At 40.5% G+C, this 23,822-nt stretch overlaps 1 protein-coding gene across 1 annotated transcript in view; it reads left to right on the top strand.

Annotated features, from left to right (window-relative positions):
• IMPACT (impact RWD domain protein) overlaps positions 1 to 21,431 on the top strand; it is a 29,022-nt gene extending 7,591 nt beyond the window's left edge. The window contains exons 4-11 of the mRNA XM_077492586.1: positions 1,510 to 1,572; positions 4,752 to 4,837; positions 8,479 to 8,607; positions 9,944 to 10,044; positions 14,441 to 14,514; positions 15,143 to 15,233; positions 18,435 to 18,569; positions 20,564 to 21,431. Coding sequence (XP_077348712.1) covers positions 1,510 to 1,572; positions 4,752 to 4,837; positions 8,479 to 8,607; positions 9,944 to 10,044; positions 14,441 to 14,514; positions 15,143 to 15,233; positions 18,435 to 18,569; positions 20,564 to 20,632 — 748 coding nt within the window. The 3' untranslated portion in view covers positions 20,633 to 21,431. The remainder of the gene's footprint in view (positions 1 to 1,509; positions 1,573 to 4,751; positions 4,838 to 8,478; positions 8,608 to 9,943; positions 10,045 to 14,440; positions 14,515 to 15,142; positions 15,234 to 18,434; positions 18,570 to 20,563) is intronic.
• Positions 21,432 to 23,822: the final 2,391 nt, after the last annotated feature.

The raw sequence follows: 23,822 nt of genomic DNA on the forward strand, positions 1-23,822 counted from the left end.
GTCGGGAGCGCGCCGGCGGCGGCGCGCTCCCGCGCTGGTCGGGACCCCCGTGAGTCCAGTCGCGGGACCCGCGGACTCGATCGCCGCGGGCATCCCCGCGATCGTCTCACGGAGCGGCCGAATGGAGGAAATGCTGTATAAACAACATTTTTCCATTCTGCCTAGCAACTAGTGACGCTGATCTCTGCTCCATGTGATTGGAGCAGAGATCAGTGTACACTAAATGAAAGCCCAACCCCCCCACAGTTAGTAACACACCCCTAGGAACACTTAACCCCTACACTGCCACCCACTGGTTAACCCTTTCACTGCCAGTGTCATTTACACAGGAATCACTGCATTTATATAGCAGTGATTACTGTATAAATGACAATGGTCCCAAAAATGTGTCAAAAATGTCCGATGGGTCCCCGACAATGTCGCAGTCACAATAAAAATCGCAGATCGCCGCCATTACTAGTAAACAAAAAAAATAATAAAAAATTATTAATTAAAATGCTATAAAACTATCCCTATTTTGTAAACGCTATAACTTTTGCGCAAACCAATCAATAATCGCTTATTGCGTTTTTTTTTACCAAAAATATGTGGAAGAATACGTATCGGCCTAAATTGAGGGAAAAAAAGTTTTTTTATATATTTTTGGGGGATATTTATTATAACAAAAAGTAAAAAATAATGCGTTTTTTTCAAAATTGTCGCTCTATTTTTGTTTATAGCGCAAAAAATAAAAACCGCAGGGGTGATCAAATACCACCAAAAGAAAGCTCTATTTGTGGGAAAAAAAGGACGTTAATTTTGTTTGAGAGCCACGTCGCACGACCGCGCAATTGTCAGTTAAAGCGACGCATTGCCTAATCGCAAAAAGTGGTCTGGTCTTTGACCAGCAAATTGGTCCGGTCTGAAAGTGGTTAAAGGGGTTGTAAACCCTCATGGTTTTTCAGCCTAATGCTTCCTTTGCATTAAGGTGAAAAACCTTCTGTAGTGCATCAGCCCACCCAGACTCCCCTTTTACTTACCTGAACCTGATTGTTCCAGCGATGGGGCCGAGCACAGCAGCTCCAGCCGCTGTCTCAGGTCCTCATTGGACAGATTGATAGCAGAGTGAGCCAATGCTCCCGCTGCTATCAATCTGTCAATCAAATCCAGTGTCACAAGAGCCAGGGGGCAGGGCTGAGGCAAAACCCTTGCACAGAGCAAGTATGACATGTTTGTTTAAAAGGGTTTTTTTTTTTATGTGTCAGATCATATTTTTATACTACAAATAAAATATGGGCCTATATATTACGTCTGTCCTACTGTGATCATTCATACACAAGGCAAAATTATCATATTTAGAATAAAATACAAAACTGGGCTTTAAGCCGTTTTCCAAACCTGAGAGAAGTCTAGGCTTAAGTGTTGTAAAGAGTATTTAGCATTTTATTTTTTATTATCTTTGTATACTTACAATATTGATATATAAACGTATAGAAATAAATAACATATCCTTATTGTATGTATTTATAGTGCTCCATGGCTCAGGGGTGAAGATCGAATGACTTTATCAAATTATCTCGAAGACATTTTCCTGTGAGTGCCAGGAGCATGTATGTTTATTATACATTTTAGGCTTCTGATGTTATCCTTCATACAGAACTCTTACACCATTACTGTATACTAAACCAAGATTTTGTAAGCAGCATGCTTATTTTAGCTGAAGCTGAACATTTGTGTATGGATACGCTTTAAGTGTAAAGTCCAATTTAATTTAGTGCTAGGGGGATTAAAGAGGTTTTACTTCCAACTCCTGACCATTTGTAATTTGTAGCGGTGACTTCAGATTTTACCTGCAATTAAATAGGAAGTAAACTTCCTCTGTAGACTTGTATCTATAGGTAAGCCTATAATGAGGCTTACCTATAGGTAGTGAAAAATTCTCCTAAACCTGTACAGTTTAGGAGATATTTCCAGTGCATGCAGCCAGTGACATCACTGGCGCATGTGCTCCTGAAGGAACGGGCCACGGGTGCTGTTCCTTCCAAGCTGGTGCCGTGACGTCATTGCGGTTCCGTGCAATCACAGCACCGGGAAAGATGTCGGCTGTGACAATGGTGTGCAGGGACCGCTGCAACAGCTTTGTTCAAAGGAAAGTATTTCATAATGAGCTAATACGTGATGCATACTAGCTCATTATGCCTTTGTCTTTCAGGGTCTTTTTTTTCTACAGGTTTACAACCTCTTTAACCTTTCTAACCACTTCAGCCCCCGGAAAGGATTTGCCCCCTTAATGACCAGGGCATTTTTTTGCGATAATGCACTGCGTCAGTTTAACTGACAGTTTCGTGGACGTGCGACGATGTACCCAAACACAATTACATTATTTTTTTTACCACAAATAGTGCTTTTGGTGGTATCTGCGGTTTTTATTTTTTGCACTATAAACAAAAAAGACAGACAATTTTGCAAAAAAACACCTTTTTTTTTTTTTTTTTTACTTTCTGCTATAATACATATCCCCAAAAAATAAAAAAAAGCAAAATTTATTCATCAGTTTAGGATGATATATATTCCTCTACATATTTTTGGTAAAAATTTAATTTTTGGGGACCAGTGACATTATTACATTGATCAGTGCTAAAAAAAATGCACTGATCAATGTAAAAATTACACTGGCAGGGAAGGGGTTAACACTAGGGGGCGATCAAGGGGTTAATTGTGTTTCCCTCAGCGTGTTCTAACTGTAGGGGGGATGGGCTTACTGAAACATGACAGAGATCACTGCTCCCAATCACTGGGAGCAGTAGATCCCTGTCATGTCACTAGGCCTTGTTTACAGTTCCCCGTTCTGCCTCTCCTCACAGCAGACATCGAGGCGGCGCAGGTGTGCCCGCTATCCTGCTTTTACGGACTGACGTACAGGTATGTCAATTTGCACAGGAGAGCCAACCTGCCACAATATATCTGCGTGAGCAGGTCAGCAAGTGGTTAAAGTGGTATTAAACCCAAAACCAAAGATATCATATACAGCCATGGCCAAAAGTTTTGAGAACAACACAAATATTAATCTTCACAAAGTCTGCTGCCTCAATTTTTATGATGGGAATTTGCATATACTCCAGAATGTTATGAAGTGTGATCAGATGATTTGCAATTAATTGCAAAATCCCTCTTTGCCATGAAAATGAACTTAATCCCATAAAAAAAAACATTTCCACTGCATTTCTGAAGACGCTTCAGGGCGCCCAGGAAGGTCCAGCAAGCACCAGGACTTTACCCCAGTCCTCAGCAGTCCAATCCCTGTACTTTTTGCTGAATATCAGTCTGTCCCTGATGTTTTTCCTAGAGAGAAGTGGCTTCTTTGCTTGCCTTCTTGACACCAGGCAATCCACCAAAAGTCTTCTCACTGAGCGTGTAGATGTACTCACAGCTGCCTTCTGCCATTCCTGAGCAAGTTCTGCACTGGTGATGCCCTGATCCCGCAGCTGAATGAACAGCCACTTCTCTCCAGGAAAAACATCGGGGACTGACTGATATTCTACAAAAGTTACAGGGATTGGACTGCTGAGGACTGGGGTAAAGTCATTTTCTCTGATCATAGCCCTTTCCTATTGTTTGGGGCACCCGGAGAAGAAAAGGTGAGTGCTACCATCAGTCCTGTGTCATGCCAACAGTAAAGCATCCTGAGACCATTCAGAACACAGTCATGAATAAAGAATGGTACAAAAACATCCTCCGAGAGCAACTTCTCCCAACCATCCAAGAACAGTTTGAAGAACAATGCCTCTTCCAGCATGATGGAGCACCTCGCCATAAGGCAAAAGTGATAACGAAGTGGCTTGGGGAACAAAACATTGAAATTTTGGGACCATGGCCAGGAAACTTCCCAGACCTTAATCCCATTGAGAACTTGTGGGGGGTAAACAAAAACCCCCACAAATTCTGACAAACTCCAAGCATTGATTATGCAAGAATGGGCTGCCATCAGTCAGGCCCAGAAGTTGATTGACAGCATACCAGGGTGAATTCTAGAAGCCTTGGAAAAAGAAGGGTCAACACTGCAAATATTGACTCTTTGCATAAACTTCATGTAATTATCAATACAAGCCTTTGACACTTATGAAATGTTTGTAATTATACTTCAGTATAGCATAGTAACATCAGACAAAAACATCTAAAAACACTGAAGCAGCAGATTGTGAAAAATAGTATTTGAGACATCTTTTGTACACGGCTATTTAGCTTACCAATTCTTAGATATAGTGGCTGCATTAGTTTTGTTTTTTAGGTTTTTTTCCCCCCTCTGTTTACATATGGGGATCTGGCCAGTAACACATCTCCTGTATTTGAGTGCCCCCACTCTGGATGAAGGAGCACAGGGGCGATATTTTGACAGCAGCAGTGTTAGTCACGGGGGAGGGGAGTATCAGATGTGCTAGCAGATTTAGATACACCAATGCATTGAAGATGAACTCCAGCTAACACTTTATAAGCAGTTACAGCACATTGTTTTTTTTTGCCTTTTGGAATAAAGGTTTTATGTAAATAAAAGCTGATCGTTGTTAGCTCCCTGTCTTTTGGTAAATGGTTTGTCTCAACCCTCTAACTGCTACATCAACAGAACAGCTTGTTCTTTTTGAAGAACCCTAATGATCAAGGAAGAAATACACAACTGTATAAAGGATTCTGTTTTCTCACCCTCTAAATAAATTGCTTCTTTTTTTTTTTCAAAATGTTCTGTAATACATGGAAATACTGTGTTGTGGCTGTAGGCAAAATCTTGGTGACAACATCCTCTATCAGTGGGTGGAGAAGATCAGAGAATTCTTGGTGGAGAAATCTAAGACTTCTCATCCAGGTTGGTATATGGTTATGTCCTTTAAAACAAAAACGTATGTGACCATGAATAAGAAGCACTGTAAGTTTTTTTTTCTTTTTTTGTTTTTTTAGAAAAATAAGTTTTAGTTTATGAGACAATTTTAAACACGTGTTATATCTTGTAAGTAGCAGCAAAGCCTGAGCTTGGAACAGTCACAGTTGGCTGAGGATCACATGGACAGTTCAAAAAAGAGCCAAATGATCATACTCAGCTTCTATGAGGACACAGGCGTTCCGAAGCAAATAGCTTGATTGGGACCAATGCTTCTATCAATGCTAAGCTTCAGAATCCATGTCACAAAAAAAATAAGGCCATTTCAAAAGTGTTGCTATGTTGTGAACAATAGACTAATGCCATTTCACAAAAGAGAATAATGCCTTGTTATGAAAGGTTACAAAACAGAATAAAATGTTGCAAATGGGGCTTGTTAATAAAGATAGAAACCATGTTATAAAAACATGTTGATGCCTGGTTCACACTAGTGCTATTTCAAATGGGAGTTGACAAATCACATTGTTTTCAATGGTGCCCATTCACATCAATGCAGCGTGATTATGGAAAACAGTCCTGTGCTACTTTGGTGCGATTCCAGCATTATTCTGGCCCCATGAAATATACAAACCATATCCAAGCTGCATCACATAACCTTGCTAAAAATCCGATCAAAATCTGATTGCAGCAGTGTGAACCTAGCCTTAGGGCCAGTACACACCTGAACATGACGCAGCCGTGCCGTGTTCCTTGCGAGTTTCCCTCACCGTGTTTAAAGCGATCACTTGAGATCTGAAGCAGGTGTCAATATTAACTTAAGGACACTGTAAATGCAGGTTGAAAACACAGTGCAGTTGCCTGAAGCAGATCACAAGGTACGGTAGTACCATGTAATCCAGTTGCTGTGGATTTTGTAAAGTAGTGCATGCACTTTTGGTGCGATCCGGCGTGATTTTAGCCCATTCAAATGAATATTCTGAAATTGCACAGCAACCGAATGGCATGTGAATCACACAGGAACGTGCACAACGCGTTTGTGTCCAATTCTTGATGTGAACCATCTCTTCAAGGTTGGAAGACAACAGGCAGATTTTATCTAGAAAGGTTGGTTCATTTCAAAAATCTGAGGGAAATACAGCAGAGGGGAATAAACTGAGCAATGTTTTTTTTTTTTTTTTTTTTTTTTTTTTTGATGGCAGGAGAATCCAAAGTTCGAAATCCAGAGAAATAAAATAAATTTTTCCTTTATACATAGGCCTTTCCTTATGTACGTATTCTGATCATTCTTTCAGTAAAGTCCTGCAAAGCACAATGGTGATGTGAAAAGGACAATAACAAATATCTGTTGGTTGGACTCTAGTGTTACTGTTGCAATCATTTTTGGTTGATGTTGGTTACTGCTAGACGTAGCTGTCTAGAAACATTTGTAAATTCTCACTCATGTGAATATATATATATATATATATATATATATATATATATATATATATATATACCGTATTTTTCGGACGATAAGGCGCACCGGATTATAAGGCGCACTAGCAACGACCGGCTAATATAATGGATATTTCCATATATAAGGCGCATCGGACTATAAGGCGCACTGGATTATAAGGCGCATTTAATGAAACACAACTCGGATGCGGTACTGTAAGTCAAATTTTATTCAACTCTTTAGCAATAACCATAAAATGGTCTATAACAATAACTCTTAACACTGTTCAATTAAATACAAAACCAGACAATTATTTTTTCACTTTATTCTTCAATAACTATTAACACTGTTCAGTTACCGGTGAATACCGTACAAAACCAGACACTCACTTTTTCACTTTATTCTTCTCCCGCAAATCCATCAAATTCTTCATCTTCAGTGTCTGAGTTTAACAATTGGGCGATTTCGGCATCAAGCACGCCCGTATCCCTCTCATCATTCTCATCAGTATCCGAGTCAGGCTCGTTGCTGTCATCGGTACCGGTACTTAGCTGTTCAGTGATAATTCCGGACTTCTTGAAAGCTCGGATTACACTGGTGACTGATACCTTCGCCCAGGCATCCACGATCCACTGGCAGATAGTGGCGTAACTCGCCCGGCGTTGCCTCCCTGTGTTGGTGAATGTGTGTTCGCCTTCTGTCATCCAATGCTCCCACGCAGCTCGCAGTTTAACTTTAAACGACCTGTTGACACCTATATCTAGTGGCTGCAGTTCTTTGGTTAATCCACCTGGAATGATGGCAAGCACCGAATTAGTTTTCTTCACTTGGGCTTTGACAGTATCTGTCAGATGGGCGCGCATGGAGTCACAGACCAATAGGGATGGAGATTCGTGGAAAAAGCCGCCCGGTCTCTTGACGTAAACCTCTCTCAGCCACTCACTCATCTTCTCCTCGTCCATCCAGCCCTTCGGGTTAGCCTTGATGATGATGCCAACCGGAAACTTTTCTTTTGGCAGAGTCTTCCTCTTGAAAATTACCATGGGTGGTAGTTTCTGGCCATTAGCCTGGCAACCGAGAACTACAGTGAAGGATGACTTTTCGTTTCCTGTAGTGCGTATAGATACCGTACTGGTCCCTGTTCTCTCGACAGTACGGTTTACAGGGATATCAAAGGTAAGGGGGACCTCGTCCATGTTGGTGATGTGCTCTGGTCGGATTTTCTGTTCATTGATCTTGTTCTTGCAGTAGGTATGGAAAATGGCCATCTTTTCTTCGTAATCCTTTGGCAGTTGCTGTGACATAGTGGTTCTTGTGCGGATAGAGAGATTCCGCCTTTTCATGAAACGGAAGCACCAAGAGGGACCTCCTCGAAAGTCGTTGATCTCCATGTCGCGTGCGATCGCTGTTGCTTTGAGTCGAATAGAGACAGTAGAGACGCTTCTACCTGCGGTTCTCTGTTCAATAACCCACTGTTCAATTTTGTCCTCCAACCGTGGCCATCTTGCTTTGTTTCCTCGGAAACTCAGTTTGGTCTTCTTTACCTGGCGCAGGGCATCTTCTTGCTTCCTCCACTTTCGTACCATTGATTCATTAATGTTGAATTCTCTCGCAGCTACTCTATTTCCATGCTCTACTGCATGACTGATAGCCTTCAGTTTGAAATCCGCTTCGTAAGCATGTCTCTTAACAGGAGCCATTTTTGGGGCAGCGGGTATACCGTAGAAAATGAACGAATGAATGCGCACACCTCCTGACTAAGATGGCCGTAATGCTCACGAAGCTGCACTGCTTGGATTGGGCATTACGGCCATCTTAGTCAGGAGGTGTGCGCATTCATTCGTTCATTTTCTACAGTATACCCGCTGCCCCAAAAATGGCTCCTGTTAAGAGACATGCTTACGAAGCGGATTTCAAACTCATCGCTATCAGTCACGCAGTAGAACAACCTAAGAGAGGTTTACGGTACGTCAGTTTACGGTAAGAGACCGGGTGGCTTTTTCCACGAAGGTCATATATAAGGCGCACCGGATTATAAGGCGCACGGTCGATTTTATGAGAAAATTTAGGCTTTTACGTGCGCCTTATAGTCCGAAAAATACGGTATATATATATATATATATATATATATTTTTTTTTTTTTTCAATATTTTTTTGTGTGTGTGTGATAAAGACCAAAATTTTGTCTTTACAGGTCCAACATTGAAAGCTGCAACAGAAGAAACTGACGCTGATGATGATGATGAAATAGCCTCAAGTTCTGAGCTATTAAATAACTTGTTTGCTAACTCAGCTGTTTTTGGACTTTTAGACACTTTTGAAGGTACATTGTGATTTAAATTTATCCATTGTGTACTAGTCATAGACAGAAGGTAGCATTGTTTAAAGGGAAACTCCTGTCAGGGCTGACAATACTGGTAACAATATAAAGGGATCATGTAATATGCACTTTATATTTTCCTCTTTTTACTGTGTATTCCAAAAGTAACTGTACTGAGCTTCCATTAGATGATACAACTGAGCACAGAAACGAAAAAGTATACGTAAACTGCTTTATTCTGTCATCCTTTTTATGCAAAGGAGGAGCGATGTTGACATGCACAGGGATCACTTATCTCTATGCATTACCATTACATTAGACGCAGACAGTAAAAACTGAAGGCGTTATACCTGTCTACATTGTTCCCTAATTTGTGTCAACTGTCAAGATGGTCTTTAGAAAAAGATGCATAGCCAGAACAATGTCCTTCCCACAAATTCCTACTGCAGGTATTTTAATGATGGGAATTCCCCAGACTTCCGAGTTAGCTTTGAGAGCAGAGTAGGTATTGGTACTGTGAAGAAAAAGAACATTTGGATAAATGAGGAAACTAAGCCAGTAAGCCATAACTCACTCTTAAACCTGAATTATAGACCTATATAAAAAAAACATTTAATGTAGTTATGTACTCCTTAAAAATATAAACATATTTCTATATAGTCTATGCATTAGTAGATGTATGTACTGTATTTATATTTGTGTCCTGTAATTCCCTAAACAGCTAGTCTAAGATCGGGAGGAGAGGAAGCACTGTAAGCCAGCCAAGGCTCTATTGCATACTGCTCTCAAACTAACACCGAAAGCTTTCTGAGAGGATGGGGCAGCAAAGGGATGACCATATCGGTGTCAGACATTTAAACCCTTCCTGATTAGCCCTGTTGACCATATAGCAGGGTATTTATGCCCAGGGGGCAAGAAGGACTGCCCAATCATGTGACCATTCTAGTCCAGGGGGGTCGAGAATAAGAAGACATACCCTATTCCTCACACCTACAGGGTTCCTTCCCGGAGTACGATCAATCCAATGAAGTCACTCCTCCTTGCCACTCATCTGGTTGCAAGACGTCGAGGGCCTTCCTACATTTCAGGAGCAGAGGACAATGGTAGAGATTACCAACTCCCGGGGGAAAGAGAAATAAGGTACGTATTTCCTCTCTTTACTTTTCCCTAGGCTAAAGAAGTAGCTACCTTCCTATGCATGTGGGTGTGGGGGCAACCAAATGTCAAGTTGTTATATAAATGTTTTTAGTTGTTCTTCAATTCTACATTATAGTCTTCTTGCTCTTACTTGTTCAACTACAACTACATTTTGCTTACTTAGTTTTACATTGTTTTGTAGACACTGAACAAGAGGTTCCAACAATACTACATGGGGAAACAATAAGTGACAGAAGAAGTACGTTCCAGGCACACTTGGCTCCAGTGACAAGCCCTGCTCAGGTGAGTACGATAAGAAACGTTCTCTTCTGTTTTCATTCTTTAGTCTTGAATCATGTTATTTCATCATAAAACTAATGTCATACAGACTTCATCAGCTGTTTCCTGAACAAAACATACATTTGTCCAGTCTCAGTGCCATTTAAATGTATCAACCCTAAAGACACGAGTACCACACATACAGTGCCTTGCGAAAGTATTTGGCCCCCTTGAACTTTTCAACCTTTTGCCACATTTCAGGCTTCAAACATAAAGATATAAAATTTTTATTTTTTGTGAAGAATCACCAACAAGTGGGACACAATTGTGAAGTGGAACAAAATCTATTGGATTTATGAAACTTTTTTTAACTAATAAAAAAATGAAAAGTGGGGCGTGCAAAATTATTCGGCCCCCTTGCGTTAATACTTTGTAGAGCCACCTTTTGCTGCGATTACAGCTGCAAGTCGCTTGGGGTATGTCTCTATCAGTTTTGCACATCGAGAGACTGAAATTCTTGCCCATTCTTCCTTGCAAAACAGCTCGAGCTCAGTGAGGTTGGATGGAGAGCGTTTGTGAACAGCAGTTTTCAGCTCTTTCCACAGATTCTCGATTGGATTCAGGTCTGGACTTTGACTTGGCCATTCTAACACCTGGATACGTTTATTTGTGAACCATTCCTTTGTAGATTTTGCTGTATGTTTGGGATCGTTGTCTTGTTGGAAGATAAATCTCCGTCCCAGTTTCAGGTCTTTTGCAGACTCCAACAGGTTTTCATCCAGAATGGTCCTGTATTTGACTGCATCCATCTTCCCCTCAATTTTAACCATCTTCACTGTCCCTGCTGAAGAAAAGCAGGCCCAAACCATGATGCTGCCACCACCATGTTTGACAGTGGGGATGGTGTGTTGAGGGTGATGAGCTGTGTTGCTTTTACGCCAAACATATCGTTTTGCATTGTGGGCAAAAAGTTTGATTTTGGTTTCATCTGACCAGAGCACCTTCTTCCACATGTTTGGTGTGTCTCCCAGGTGGCTTGTGGCAAACTTCAGACAAGACTTTTTATGGATATCTTTGAGAAATGGCTTTCTTCTTGCCACTCTTCCATAAAGGCCAGATTTGTGCAGTGTACAACTTATTGTTGTCCTATGGACAGACTCTCCCACCTCAGCTGTAGTTCTCTGCAGTTCATCCAGAGTGATCATGGGCCTCTTGGCTGCATCTCTGATCAGTCTTCTCCTTGTCTGAGCTGAAAGTTTAGAGGGACGGCCAGGTCTTGGTAGATTTGCAGTGGTCTGATACTCCTTCCATTTCAAAATGATCGCTTGCGCAGTGCTCCTTGGGATGTTTAAAGCTTGGGAAATCTTTTTGTATCCAAATCCGGCTTTAAACTTCTCCACAACAGTATTACGGACCTGCCTGGTGTGTTCCTTGGTCTTCATGATGCTCTCTGCGCTTTCAACAGAACCCTGAGACTATCACAGAGCAGGTGCATTTATACAGAGACTTGATTACACACAGGTGGATTCTATTTATCACCATCAGTCATTTAGGACAACATTGGATCATTCAGAGATCCTCGCTGAACTTCTGGAGTGAGTTTGCTGCACTGAAAGTAAAGGGGCTGAATAATTTTGCACGCACCACTTTTCAGTTTTTTATTTGCTAAAATAGTTTAAATTATCCAATAGATTTTGTTCCACTTCACAATTGTGTCCCACTTGTTGGTGATTCTTCACAAAAAATAAAAATTTTATATCTTTATGTTTGAAGCCTGAAATATGGCAAAAGGTTGAAAAGTTCAAGGGGGCCGAATACTTTCGCAAGGCACTGTAGATTTTGATGGGCTGCTAGCAGGGGGCTGTATACTGCACCTGTTCCTCCTGGGCACACAAACACATGGACTAGGCTTCCGATGTGCGTGAGGCTTAAATGCAAGGTGTGCCAAGGTATTTTTCTTGGATTGGTGCAGTATTTTGGGAATGGAAATTAACATATCTAAGGGATTTTCACCTATGCAGCAGTAAAAATGTTCAGTTAAGATGTGGTTTTACTGCCTCCCAACTGCCACCTTACCATACTATAGCAGCCTGAAAGGGGCTCTACACATTGTGTGGCCATGATGCTTTACTTTTGCTTTAAAATTACTTGTTTAGTAATTATATATGCTTTATAATTTCATTAGATTGGCCTTCCTTTACATAGTCTTTAGGAGAACTAATTAATAAAAGGATCAAATAAAATGAAAGGGTATGCATGCAAAAGATATAAGCACCTTTCAGAAACTGGAAAATGCAGGGTGAACACAGTAAATGCCAGTTAAATTTACTTTGTATTTTAAGCTGCCAAAAAGCACACGCAATAAAAAAAAAAATATATCTCTTAGCAACAAGGATGGTCGAATTCAGAAAATCGCTAATTCTGCACTTTTTGACCCTCCTAACTATTTACATGTTGATCAGCAGAGAAGTATGCATAGCAAGAATCCAGGAAATTGTGTTTCATGAAATATGTGATTCTCTACAGACTGGAGGAACATAAATGCATGTGTTTATAAGGAAAACATTTTCAGTTTGTTGATCACTTAGTTTTTAAACTAATTAGTTCATCACTAGTTGGCAAATGGTGTCAGGAAAACTAAGTTTGGAAACTTAAAAACTACCAGGGTTACAGTGGCTATGCTTGTTAAACATTTAGGCCCATTTACTGTGCTGCACATTTTCCATGTGTTTTGGCATGCAGGTTGAGGCAGCCCATTCAGAATGAATGGGCTTCAATGCACGCAACATTATTTATTTTTTGGGGGGGGGAGAATAAAAATTTTTTTGAAGAATATGGCACGTTGACAATAAAAAGAAAAAAGGTATTTACAAATAAAAAAACAAAAAAAATATTGCATTTTCAAAAACCATTCAGGATGGGCATGACAATGATTGGACATCTACAAAATGGGTGGAACTCAGTTTTAATTGAACAAGCTGAAGTTAGAAGCTGATTGGTTACTATGCACAGTTGCACCAGAATATGTGTGCACCAGTTTTAGTAAATCAACCCCATAGTGTCCTGTATTGTGTACTGCAAATGAATGCAGAATGCCTTAATTTTGTGTGCATTTTGTAAGTAGCACTTAATGAACTACCATGTCAGACCTCTGCTTGTGCTTTTCTACCGTGCAGCAATGCATTCCTAGCAGTTAACAGTTAGAGTCTGTGATGGCGCAGAGTGTGACCCTCTTTTCTTCCCCTATATAGATTCTCAAAGAGAGGTCAGAACAAGTAGACAATTGTCCTACAACCCGTATTTATGGCGTTTACTATTCTTAGTGGACAATTGCTGTTCTCACTTACTGTAATGCTTTTACTGCAGTATTATACTCCATTTTTTTTCCTTTATTTTCTACAGCACTTCCTGCTTCAGTGGCCTAGGTGATTTTGCAACTAGGTGATTCCCATGGACTCCTGTTATATCAGCGTCATCTATCCCAGGAAACCATGCGAATAACTAAATCGCACATTATTAGTAGCTTAAAATAAACATTTGCAATGCCCAGATGCACCTAATAGATCATTTGTTAGCCTAATCAAGTGTTTGTTTGTTTTTTGTTTCGGGGCCATGCTGCTTTCCACGGCTTCCATTACCTTCCGGCCTGTCATCTGAATAACAGATTGCTATAGCAATGGGACAGGAACTTTTGCCACCGTCATTGCTATGGCAACCTGTCAGGAAGAGAAAGCGCTGCACAGTTGCATTACTGTGCAGGCGCAAGATCAGGAGGTGCATGCTGGCTATCCAGCTGCACCGAATCCCGGAAATGAAGGGAGGGCTCAGATGCCGACAGCAGAGATCTAGTTAGTTTTCCATGGTTTAAACATAAACTACAAGGACTACATATATGACATTATTTAAAGGTTGCAGTTTAAGTGTACACAATTACAATGGAGTGTTTAAAAAAAATAGTGATTTGGGGGACTGGAACTCCGCTTCAAGCTTTGACAATAAAACCTGGAAGCTGATTGGTTTCTATGCACAGCTGCACCAGATTCTGTGAGCACCAGTTTTAGTAAATCTAACCCTATGTGTTGTGATGGTCTGTTGAAGAGGTGCCATTGACAATGAATTGACACTCCAGAATGCTATTGGTATTACAGCATGTTGGACAGTGTGGATAGGTCCTATAGAAAGAACATAAAGGAGCAACTGCCTATAGCAACCATATTTTCATCATTTGAAGAATGGAATCCAGATCACCTGGCTGCAGAGATCATGAGGCATCAAGGCCACTGAAGTGCTGGAAGATTGGGGGAATTATTAGGCACCCTGTAAAGCACATTATGATAATTAGTGATCATAGCTAAAATATGTCATTGCAGATTGCTCAGACTAAGCCATATTTTTTATGTTCATGTCTTTTAAACTGTAGGTGAAGCAAGTACTGAACAAACTTTATGAAAACAAAAAAATTGCAAGTGCGACTCACAACATATATTCATACAGGTTTGTAGTTACATTTATAGTTACTCTGTGTTTTATTTCTCACTCACTAAACTGTATATTGAGTTTACAGACTTTAAACACATGCACTGTCTTCCTTACTACGTTGTAAAGCCTTAACGTTTGTGTAGGAATATTAGATTGGTAAATTCACACAAGGGATCAATGCACAACGCACATTCAGTGTATCTGGTAGAATTTTACTAAATCGCTCCATGTTTTCATACTTCTTACCATAAACCTGTATGTAAATGAGCATTGCACAGCTTATCTCTGTTTAAAATACACATACCACCTGACTGTTGAGGAGGACAGAAAATAACGTAATTTTTAGTGGCGATTAATATTGATTAATGTGAAAATAGTAACAATTGCACACCTTTTGCAATGATTGTGAATCCAACCTTTTTTTTTTTTTTTTTAAATATTAGAGGTTTATTGAGCATTTATAAGCAATATTCAGATTACAGAAGATATGGATGTACAGTGGGACATGCAGTTGGTTATACAAACAATACCAATTGATGCCAAAACAAATATAACACACAGCCCAAAGTCCTTTCATTAATGGGCTATTGAGGTATGAGGATGTATTCTGTGTCTGTATAAGTAAGTATTTTCTTATACGCAGAATATACTCCAAAAAGACAAACAGCTTTATTCAAGACTGTGAGGATGATGGAGAAACAGCGGCTGGTAAACGTCTTCTGCATCTTATGCAGGTATGTAGAATTCCATTGATAAATGTGATGTCAAAGATGAAATGGACTAATGTAGTGTGCTTGTATACATTGGTGTAGAAACCCCAGGCAAATACGATCTCTTGTAATCTGCTATGCAACACTGGGATTAATTTACCAAAGGCAAATAGACTGTGCACCGTGCACTTTCACCCAGAGCTTAGTAATGTGGTAAGACTCTGTTGAGTTCCATCATCCAATCATGTACAAGCAAAAGTGCTGCTGTGTTTTTTGTTTTTTATTGCACCTGATTGGGTATTCATTACACCACATGCTCTTTTTCCATCAGGACGTATGTATTTGTGCGTACAATAGTTAATAGTTAAAGCCCAATTCCAGTTTGTACATTCAAAGGGTAAGTTCACTTCTTCTCAAAAAAAATAAAAAAGTGAATGAACTCCAAATATCCTGGCCACCGATCCAGACCTTGCTGCACATGATGCTACCAATGTAGGAGTTCGCAAACTGCAATACACAGCCCCAGAGTGAGTATCCATGATAATGCTAGCAATGCAAAGGCTTATTGGTCAGCACAGCCACATGACCAATGCTGACCAATGAAGCACTTGTGAGGCTTCTTTTTCCAGTAAGGTATCCCAGGGAAAAGAAGCTGGGATATTCTGATTTATTTCACCTTTTTATTTTTCGAGAAACAATGTTTTATTTATCATTCAGTCAATAACCGGATCCCCCAGCACTGAGCAAAAATAAACAAACAGCTCCAGCTACTATGCTCACCTGATCTCGGACACTGTCCCTACTAACTCACTGATTCTGCAATGTTTATTTCAGACTGCTTTGATAGTATCTAAAGATAATGGCTGTGCGTTAGAATTGTCCCACACCTTCATGATGAAAAGACCTGTACAGATTTACAAAACTTGTTGACAGTGTTAAATATGTTTTTTGGAAGTATTTAAACCCACTTTTTTCTTTGAGTCTAAATGATTCACCCTTTATCAAATAGGCACCTCCTATACACATTATTTGAGGGGTTTTATTAACACCACCAGGCCGGACCACAAGGAGGTAATAAACCTTAAAGTTTCCTTAGCCCTTGTACACACGGTCGGAAATTCCAATGGAAAATGTCCGATCGGAGCGTGTTGTCGGATAATCCGACTGTGTGTGGGCTCCATCTGACTTTTTCTGTCGGAATGTCCAACCAACAAAGTTTGAGAGCTGGATATAAAATTTTCCGACAACATGATCCGATCGGACTTTGTCCGATCGTTTGTAGAGAATTTCGATCTGACAAAGTGCCACGCATGCTCAAATCAAATTACGAGACCAAAGCTATTGGTTACTAGCCTGAATGTAGTCCCATCGTAACGAACGAACGTCATCACGTTACGAAAGATTGGATTTTCTGACAACTTTGTCCGACCGTGTGTATGCAACACCAGTTTCGGACAAAATCCGTCCGAAAAAACGGATTTTGTGGTCGGAATGTCCGACCGTGTGTACAAGGGTTACCACACATTTACAGCTGAATTGAAGTCTGTAAATACCTTCCCTTGCTCCCTTACCAGAGCAGACCTCTTCATTGTGATGGGTCATTAGCTGGCAGGGAATGACGCAACTCCTGTCCATGCTCATGGTAGGTCATTCATTCCAGCCCAGAGGTATGCTGAGAATGTACACCGATGTGCATGCGCAGCTCAGTAAACATTCTAGAAAGAATTGTGAACAGGCAGATTAAATTGTTTTATTCCATCAGAGAAAAACAAAGGGACAGACAACGAAGGGGCTACCGAAGCCTAAAGTTGTGATTTAACATGGCCGTTTATTAGGAAAAAATGGAACAATGGGTATTTTTAAGGCCTGTAACTCACTAAAACTGACTATGTACAGCAATATTTGTCAGAAATGATAAATGTTTACTGGATAAAATGTTTTAAATCATATCGTTAAATAATTTTGACAATTCTGCTTACAAGTCTTGTCTTTATTACAAAAATTCAAATCTCTACACAACATATTCATAAAACCCCAAAAACGTTGGTTCAATACAGATATTATTGGCCAATCAGATACTATAATATTAACTGTATTGTTACCGTGTGAGAGAGTTTGATGCATTTCACGAAAAATCCTACTTCAGGTCCTCAATGTCTTGACCACAAGGGGGTGGCATGCATCTAAGGTGAACCAGTAGAGAATGGTGTGCCATATGTCTTTCTGAAGTGGCTTAGTATGTGATTCCGTTAAGTCATAAAGGAAGATACAACTAGGTAGTCGAGATATTTAATCACTAAAGCATGAGGCCCAGACTAAGAATAAGGATAGCATGTCCTAAATGATGTTCAGCATGATAACCACCGGCTGTACTCATAACTCAATGATTAAAATCTCTCGTGTATATTCATGCAAGACAGCACCAGCAGACTTGTATCAGAGGCTATATATATATAGTAGCTTAATCTCAATATCAGAAATTTGTCTCCTCCTTTTTGTAAGCTTTCCTTTTACCAGCCAAACATACAAGCTCCAGCCCCTGCATAGCACCATCCACCATCTTGTGATTGTTTCATTATAGGCAAATCCTAAGGTGGTTGTGAAGGTTCCAGGCTTATTTCCTTTTATGCATGAAGGTAAAAAACCTTCCGTATGCAATAATTCCCCCCCCCCCCCCCTCAATACTTACCTGAGCCTCTTCTCGCAATCCATTGATACACACAAGAGCAGTGGCTTTCCCAGGTCTCTTCCTCCTCATTGGATGAGACAGCAGCAGAAACCAATACTGTCAATCGCATCACAGCCGGTGAGCTAATAAGGAGAAATTGGGGGTGGGACCAAGCCGCCCTCTGTGTGTGAATGTACACAGGGAGCAAGCCTCCTTTGGTGCCCCCATAGCAAGCTGCTTACTGTGGGGATACTTGGCAGGAGGGAGGGGCCGGGGGACCGGAGAAGGGGAGGATCTATGCTGCTATGTGTAAGACCACCGCACAGAGCAGGTAAGTATAATATGTTGTTTAAAAAAAAAAATCTGCTTTTATTATCACTTTAAACATTCAATAAATAATGCCAAAAGGTTTGCCTTTTTATGGACACTTTACAGTAATATCATTGACCAGTATTGTTCTACTGTAGAATAGTTTGCACTCTGTCCTGACTTTGACATCTCAGGTTTTATAGTAACAGATGATAAAATGTGTATCTGAATGTTTTTGTTTTTTGTAGATTTTAGATGTGAAAGATGTAATGGTGGTAGTATCCCGTTGGTACGGAGGCATTCTTCTTGGACCTGATCGCTTCAAGCATATAAATAACTGTGCACGAAATATACTAGTGGAACATAACTACTCTTCCTCTGCAGTAAGTTTTCACTATAATCTGGTTAAAATTGGAATATTAAAATATTACACAGGATTGAGCTAAAATGTGTCTCGCCAATAAACAAGGAAGAAGCACACCTTTTAGGATCATTATGAGTGCAGTCATTTTAAGTACAGACTCCAGATTAAATAGAATTTTCCTGGAAAATGCTGTGCAAAAACAGGCAGAAAAGCAGGTGTTATATACAAACAAAAGTCCTGAGGATAATTAAACACATTTAGATAAATTCAGGTGAATGTTTTCTATTCTTCTAATAGAACGCGTGTTTACGCATGTACCGGTGTGTATCTGAGTATGGTCGCGCACGGCTATTCATGTGTATAGGTGGCTGCACTCGGCACCTTTCTGGGAGAGGCAAATATGTCAGTATTTATGTTGCATGAGCTCAGGGTGCATAATCGCTTATAAGTGCATCTGCACTTTGTTTTTTCTTAGTCTGCCTGTGAAGTCTCCCAAATACCCAATTAGCCTTCCAGCGAAGTATGCTGCACTGCTCCTGATCTCAGAGCTGAGTTGCCACTTTCATGTATGTTGTATTTGTTTGCACTACAGTGGGGTGTGAAGATTTTGAAGGAGGTGTGGCCATCAGCATTGTCCCTCCTCGTTGTGTCGCTCCTGGCCACACCTAGTCCTGCCCACTGCTTTCTGGATTGACACTGGTGCTGCCTGTTACTAAACCCTCCCACTGTGAACTGCAGTGTCTGAAAGGGGAGTGTGTGAGACACAAATGAAAGGGGGATTTGGCTCAGTCGGGGAAGGTAAAGGATGTTTTTTTTGTTTACTTTATTAAGCTTGCATTTCACATAGCAACAGAATTTGGTAATTTTTTGTTGTGTCTGAGTGTCTTGCGGTCTTTAATATTCAAACCAAAACCAAGAAAGTTATAGTTTTTCAGCTTACCAGTCCTTAAAAGTGGTGGCTGCAATAGTTTTCTTTTGTTAGGCCTTTTCCATTTTTTTTTTCACCTAGTGTGTAGCCAGTAACTCACTTCCTGTCTTGGGGTGTCTGCACTTCAGATAGAGGAGCAACAGAGACCTTTGGACAGCAGCATTGTCAGTCTGGGGATAGGGTAGTATAATGCCCTGTACACACGGTCGGACATTCTGTCAACAAAATCCATCAGATTTTTTCAGACGAATTTTGTGCCAAACTTGTCTTGTATACACACGGTTGGACAAAGTTGTTGGAAAATCCGATCGTTCCTATCAAGGTGACGTAGAACACGTACGTCGGAACTATAAACGGGCAGTAACCAATAGCTGTGGTCTCTTAAATTATTCTGAGCATGCGTGGCACTTTGCCCATCGGAATTGTCTACACACGATCAGAATTTAAACGATCGGATTTTGTTGTCGGAAAGTTTAAGATCCTGCTCTCAAACTTTGTGTGTCGGAAATTCCAACGGAAAAAGTCCGCTGGTGCCCACATACGATCAGATTTTCCGACAACACAATCCGATCGCACATTTTCCGTTGGAAATTCCGGCCGTGTGTACAGGGCATTAGATGTACAGGCAAATTTAAGTGGACTTGACTAACAAATTAAAGCCAGCCACTAGCTAACCATTGTAAGCAGCAACAGTTTTATTTTTTTATTTTTTGTAAGCACTGCTGTCAGTGTTAAATGATTTGTCTCAGCCTTCTAACAGACACTTTTTTCTGGAAAACTTGGTCTGTAAAAGGTAGTTGAAAACTAACTTGCTTACTGGAATCAGCAGGTGAAACAAATTCAGCCACAACATCGAAGAATTGTTAAGCTGCAATATATTAACATTTTGTTTTTGGGTTTATATTGCTTTAAGATGGATTCATTACAAAATTGCACATTAGGGATTTTTTTGTTTTCTTGCTTTGGATGTTATGCTGCCTAAAACAGTTCTTGTTAAGCAATAGTTGTCTATTAGTATTGATCATTGCATATGCAAATAAATTGGCTTAATCTTATATATTTACTGTTTTGTTGTATTATTTCAGGATGAATCTTGTAAGCATGGAAAGAACAAAAGCAATTCCAAAGAAGGCAAGAAGAGAACAGAACATTGATCTATCAGAAATAATTGATGTAGGAATTTTTTAAAAGACATGAACACTGAGCCTGGGTTCACACTAGTGTGTGCTGAAAAGAGCATTCCTGTGCACATGACATGCGATCTCTGTGTGGTGCAATTTAAGTCCTACATTTTGTATGGCTCAAATCATATCCCTTATGGTGTAGGACCCCTGTGTTTTTTTTTTCCGCACCTGAATCGCATTGCATGGGTGTTCACACCCATACGATGCGATTCTGGCTATCACACTTCTTTTTGGGGAGTTGTTAATTTAACATAGACACTTGCCGAAAATCGCATGGACGCTGTGCAATTGCCATGCAGTGCGATGTGAGGAAATGCAGCAAATCTTGTGCGTTTCCCGCATCGCATCAGTGTGAACCAGGGCTCACTGACAAAAAAATGCCATGTTTAAGTTTTAAAGGGGTTGTGACAAGCTGAGAACCCAAGTTTAACTAGTGATTTTATCCATTTTATAACTTCTCTGATTTGACTCTACATTGGGGCAAAGCAAATACATAATTGGGGAATCCAGATGCAAACCATTTGTTTTAGCCTTTTGAGAGGGAGCAAAGACCAACACACAGAAATGTTCCTATTACAGGGCCAGCCAGAATGAAAGCCAAGTCACTGTCAGCCCCAGTACCCAGATTTGGGTGGATTTATTTCATATCCATGTGGAAAAAAAAAAAAACATGTGCATGAAATCTGCTAGTTGAAATGTGCACATAATTAGATATGTTATTTTTTTTATTTATTTCAGAACACCTAAATAAATACACTTTATTATAATAGCTCATGTCTGTGTTTTTATGTGTAGGCATTTTTGACACAAGTAATATCTGTTGCCTTTATCTACATATAGTAAGTACTATCGAGAGCAGTGGTGGTCTGCTTGAAAATAATAAAAGGCTTCAAGTGTGGCCCAACAATTCCAGAGGACCGCACAATAGCAGCATGTTTTTGCACATTGATGTGCATTGGGTCGAGTTAGGCATTACAAATTATTGAGCTGTAACAAACAACACCTCAATGCTGGAAAATGTTGGTACTGCTGAATTTTTGTGCAATGCACAATTTAGGAGAAGGTTGGAGTAATTATCTTGTCTGTGGCCACAATAACCCTCAGCATTGGTGTTAGTGAATACAATAATAACCCTCAACATTAGTGTTAGTGAATGCAATAATAACCCTCAACATTAGTGTTAGTGAATGCAATAATAACCCCTGGCATTGGTGTCAGTGGAAGCAATTATAACTTCCAACATTGGTGCTCAGTAGCAGTGTTTTACATAACATCTCCAATGGTAGTGACATTTAACCTCCCATTATTGGCAGTCAGTGCAGCAGTGACAATGATGTTTACACCCCAGCTCCCCACCACCCTCCTCCCTAGCATTGGTTGTCATTGTGGTCAACCCCCTTATATGATCACATGTTTTTGCACTGCTCTCTCTCCTTCCTCATAAAGCTGCGACTATACTTATACCAGGGTCTCTCAAACACTGTTCCTCTAGAAGTTGCTAATGTTTCCTTGGGCAATGAGAAATTTCTGCCTCTCGGATTGGTTCCCACTTACAGCAATGATTTACTTTAGCTATCTGTAAGAGGATAATTATTTCCAATGTCCACAAGTGTAAGGAACATTTATCCCTCTGGCCATCACACCAATGTATCATGTTTTATAGATATAATGATTTTTAGCAGGTGTTCCCCTATTTCCCTCCCTAGTTATTCCATGGGTGCCCCTGCATCCAAAGTGTTGAAAGGCTGACTTATACTGTCAAACACAGATCACTCCTCTTGACAGCACTGTCTATTTTAGTGCCAAGTGCTAAAATGCAGAGATCTTGTTAGTATCCAGCATCCCACTGCCACTCTGCAAAGTGCATGGGTAGACAGCCCAGGACACAGAGAGATGTGTGTTGGGTACAAGAGATCTAGAGAGATAGATGGTAGTAGTTTTCTTAATAAAATTGAAGAGAAGATGTTATGTTCTTTGTATTTGGGGGGTCCAGTCCTTTTCAACCAGGGTGCCTTGGAAAAAGGGCCTAGAAATTGTATACAAGCTGGCATGTGAGTGAAGGCTGCCTTTTTAGTTACATTAAGTCACAGGCTTTCATTGTGCACCATTACAACCTTCTAGCTTGCTGGCATCCTGACAACCAATGGCATTAGTTGATAAGGAGGATGTCCGTCGCCTGTATAACATCCTTGTTTGACCCTCCCCTGTCCCTCGCCACAAGTGTTGGGGTCACATTAGCTGAGTGATGGAGAAAAACTGAGGGAGAAAAGAAACATTGGAATAATCAGAACCAGTTTGCAAAAGTGTATTTGCTTTGGAGGAATAAATCATCTCTAACGTTGGGTGTCCTACTTGGACTTGTGGATGTTGCTGCATTATGTAAAACTATTAGAATATATTCTACATCTTTGAAGAGCAGTGTTGAGAAAAAAATGTCTTGCTGGCTGTTCACTGCATAGTGCTGTGGAAAGAAGAGCAATGTCGCATGACGTATTTCAAGGCCATGTAACCAGAAGACCTTTATGGGGCTGTCTCTTGAATGTCTCCCGTTCATTCACGAACATGTGTTAATGTTGCACCTGAAAACGGAATGTGCAGCATCCTGAAAGCTGCATCTGCAATTAGTTAGCAAGTAAAGGTTATCACGTAAACGCCAACTTTTCTGCATTTATCAATAGCTGTGAGATGTTGATAGGAGACCAAGTGCTCCACCACATTTGTTTGTTGGATGACAAGACAGACGGTCATACGCCTGATAGACTCCCTGGTTAATATAAGGAGCTGTCATTACTCGTCAGATTTATTACCTAAGGCCGCGTACACACGGGCGGATTGTCTGCCCAACTTAGTCCGCTGAACCGTGTTTCAGCGGACAATCCGCTCGTGTGTGGGCTTCAGCTGACTTTTTCAGCGGACAGTCTGACGGACTTTGTCTTTCGGAATTTCCGTAATTTTGTCCGTCCAAACTTGGTTTTGTCCGTCCAAACTTGGTTTCAGCGGACAGTCCGCTCGTGTGTAGGCAAGTTGGACGAACTAAGTATGGCGCATGCTCAGAAAGGATTTACACGGCCGAAGGTTGCATTGCAGTGTATTGGACGTCGTTTTTCTAGTCCCGTCGTACGTGCTGTACACGTCATCGCGCACGCTTTCAGCGGACTGT

The sequence above is a fragment of the Lithobates pipiens genome, unplaced genomic scaffold (assembly GCF_037356315.1).
Source record: "Lithobates pipiens isolate NorthernLeopardFrog02 unplaced genomic scaffold, aLitPip1_a1.2 Scaffold_19, whole genome shotgun sequence".
NCBI lineage: Eukaryota > Metazoa > Chordata > Amphibia > Anura > Ranidae > Lithobates > Lithobates pipiens.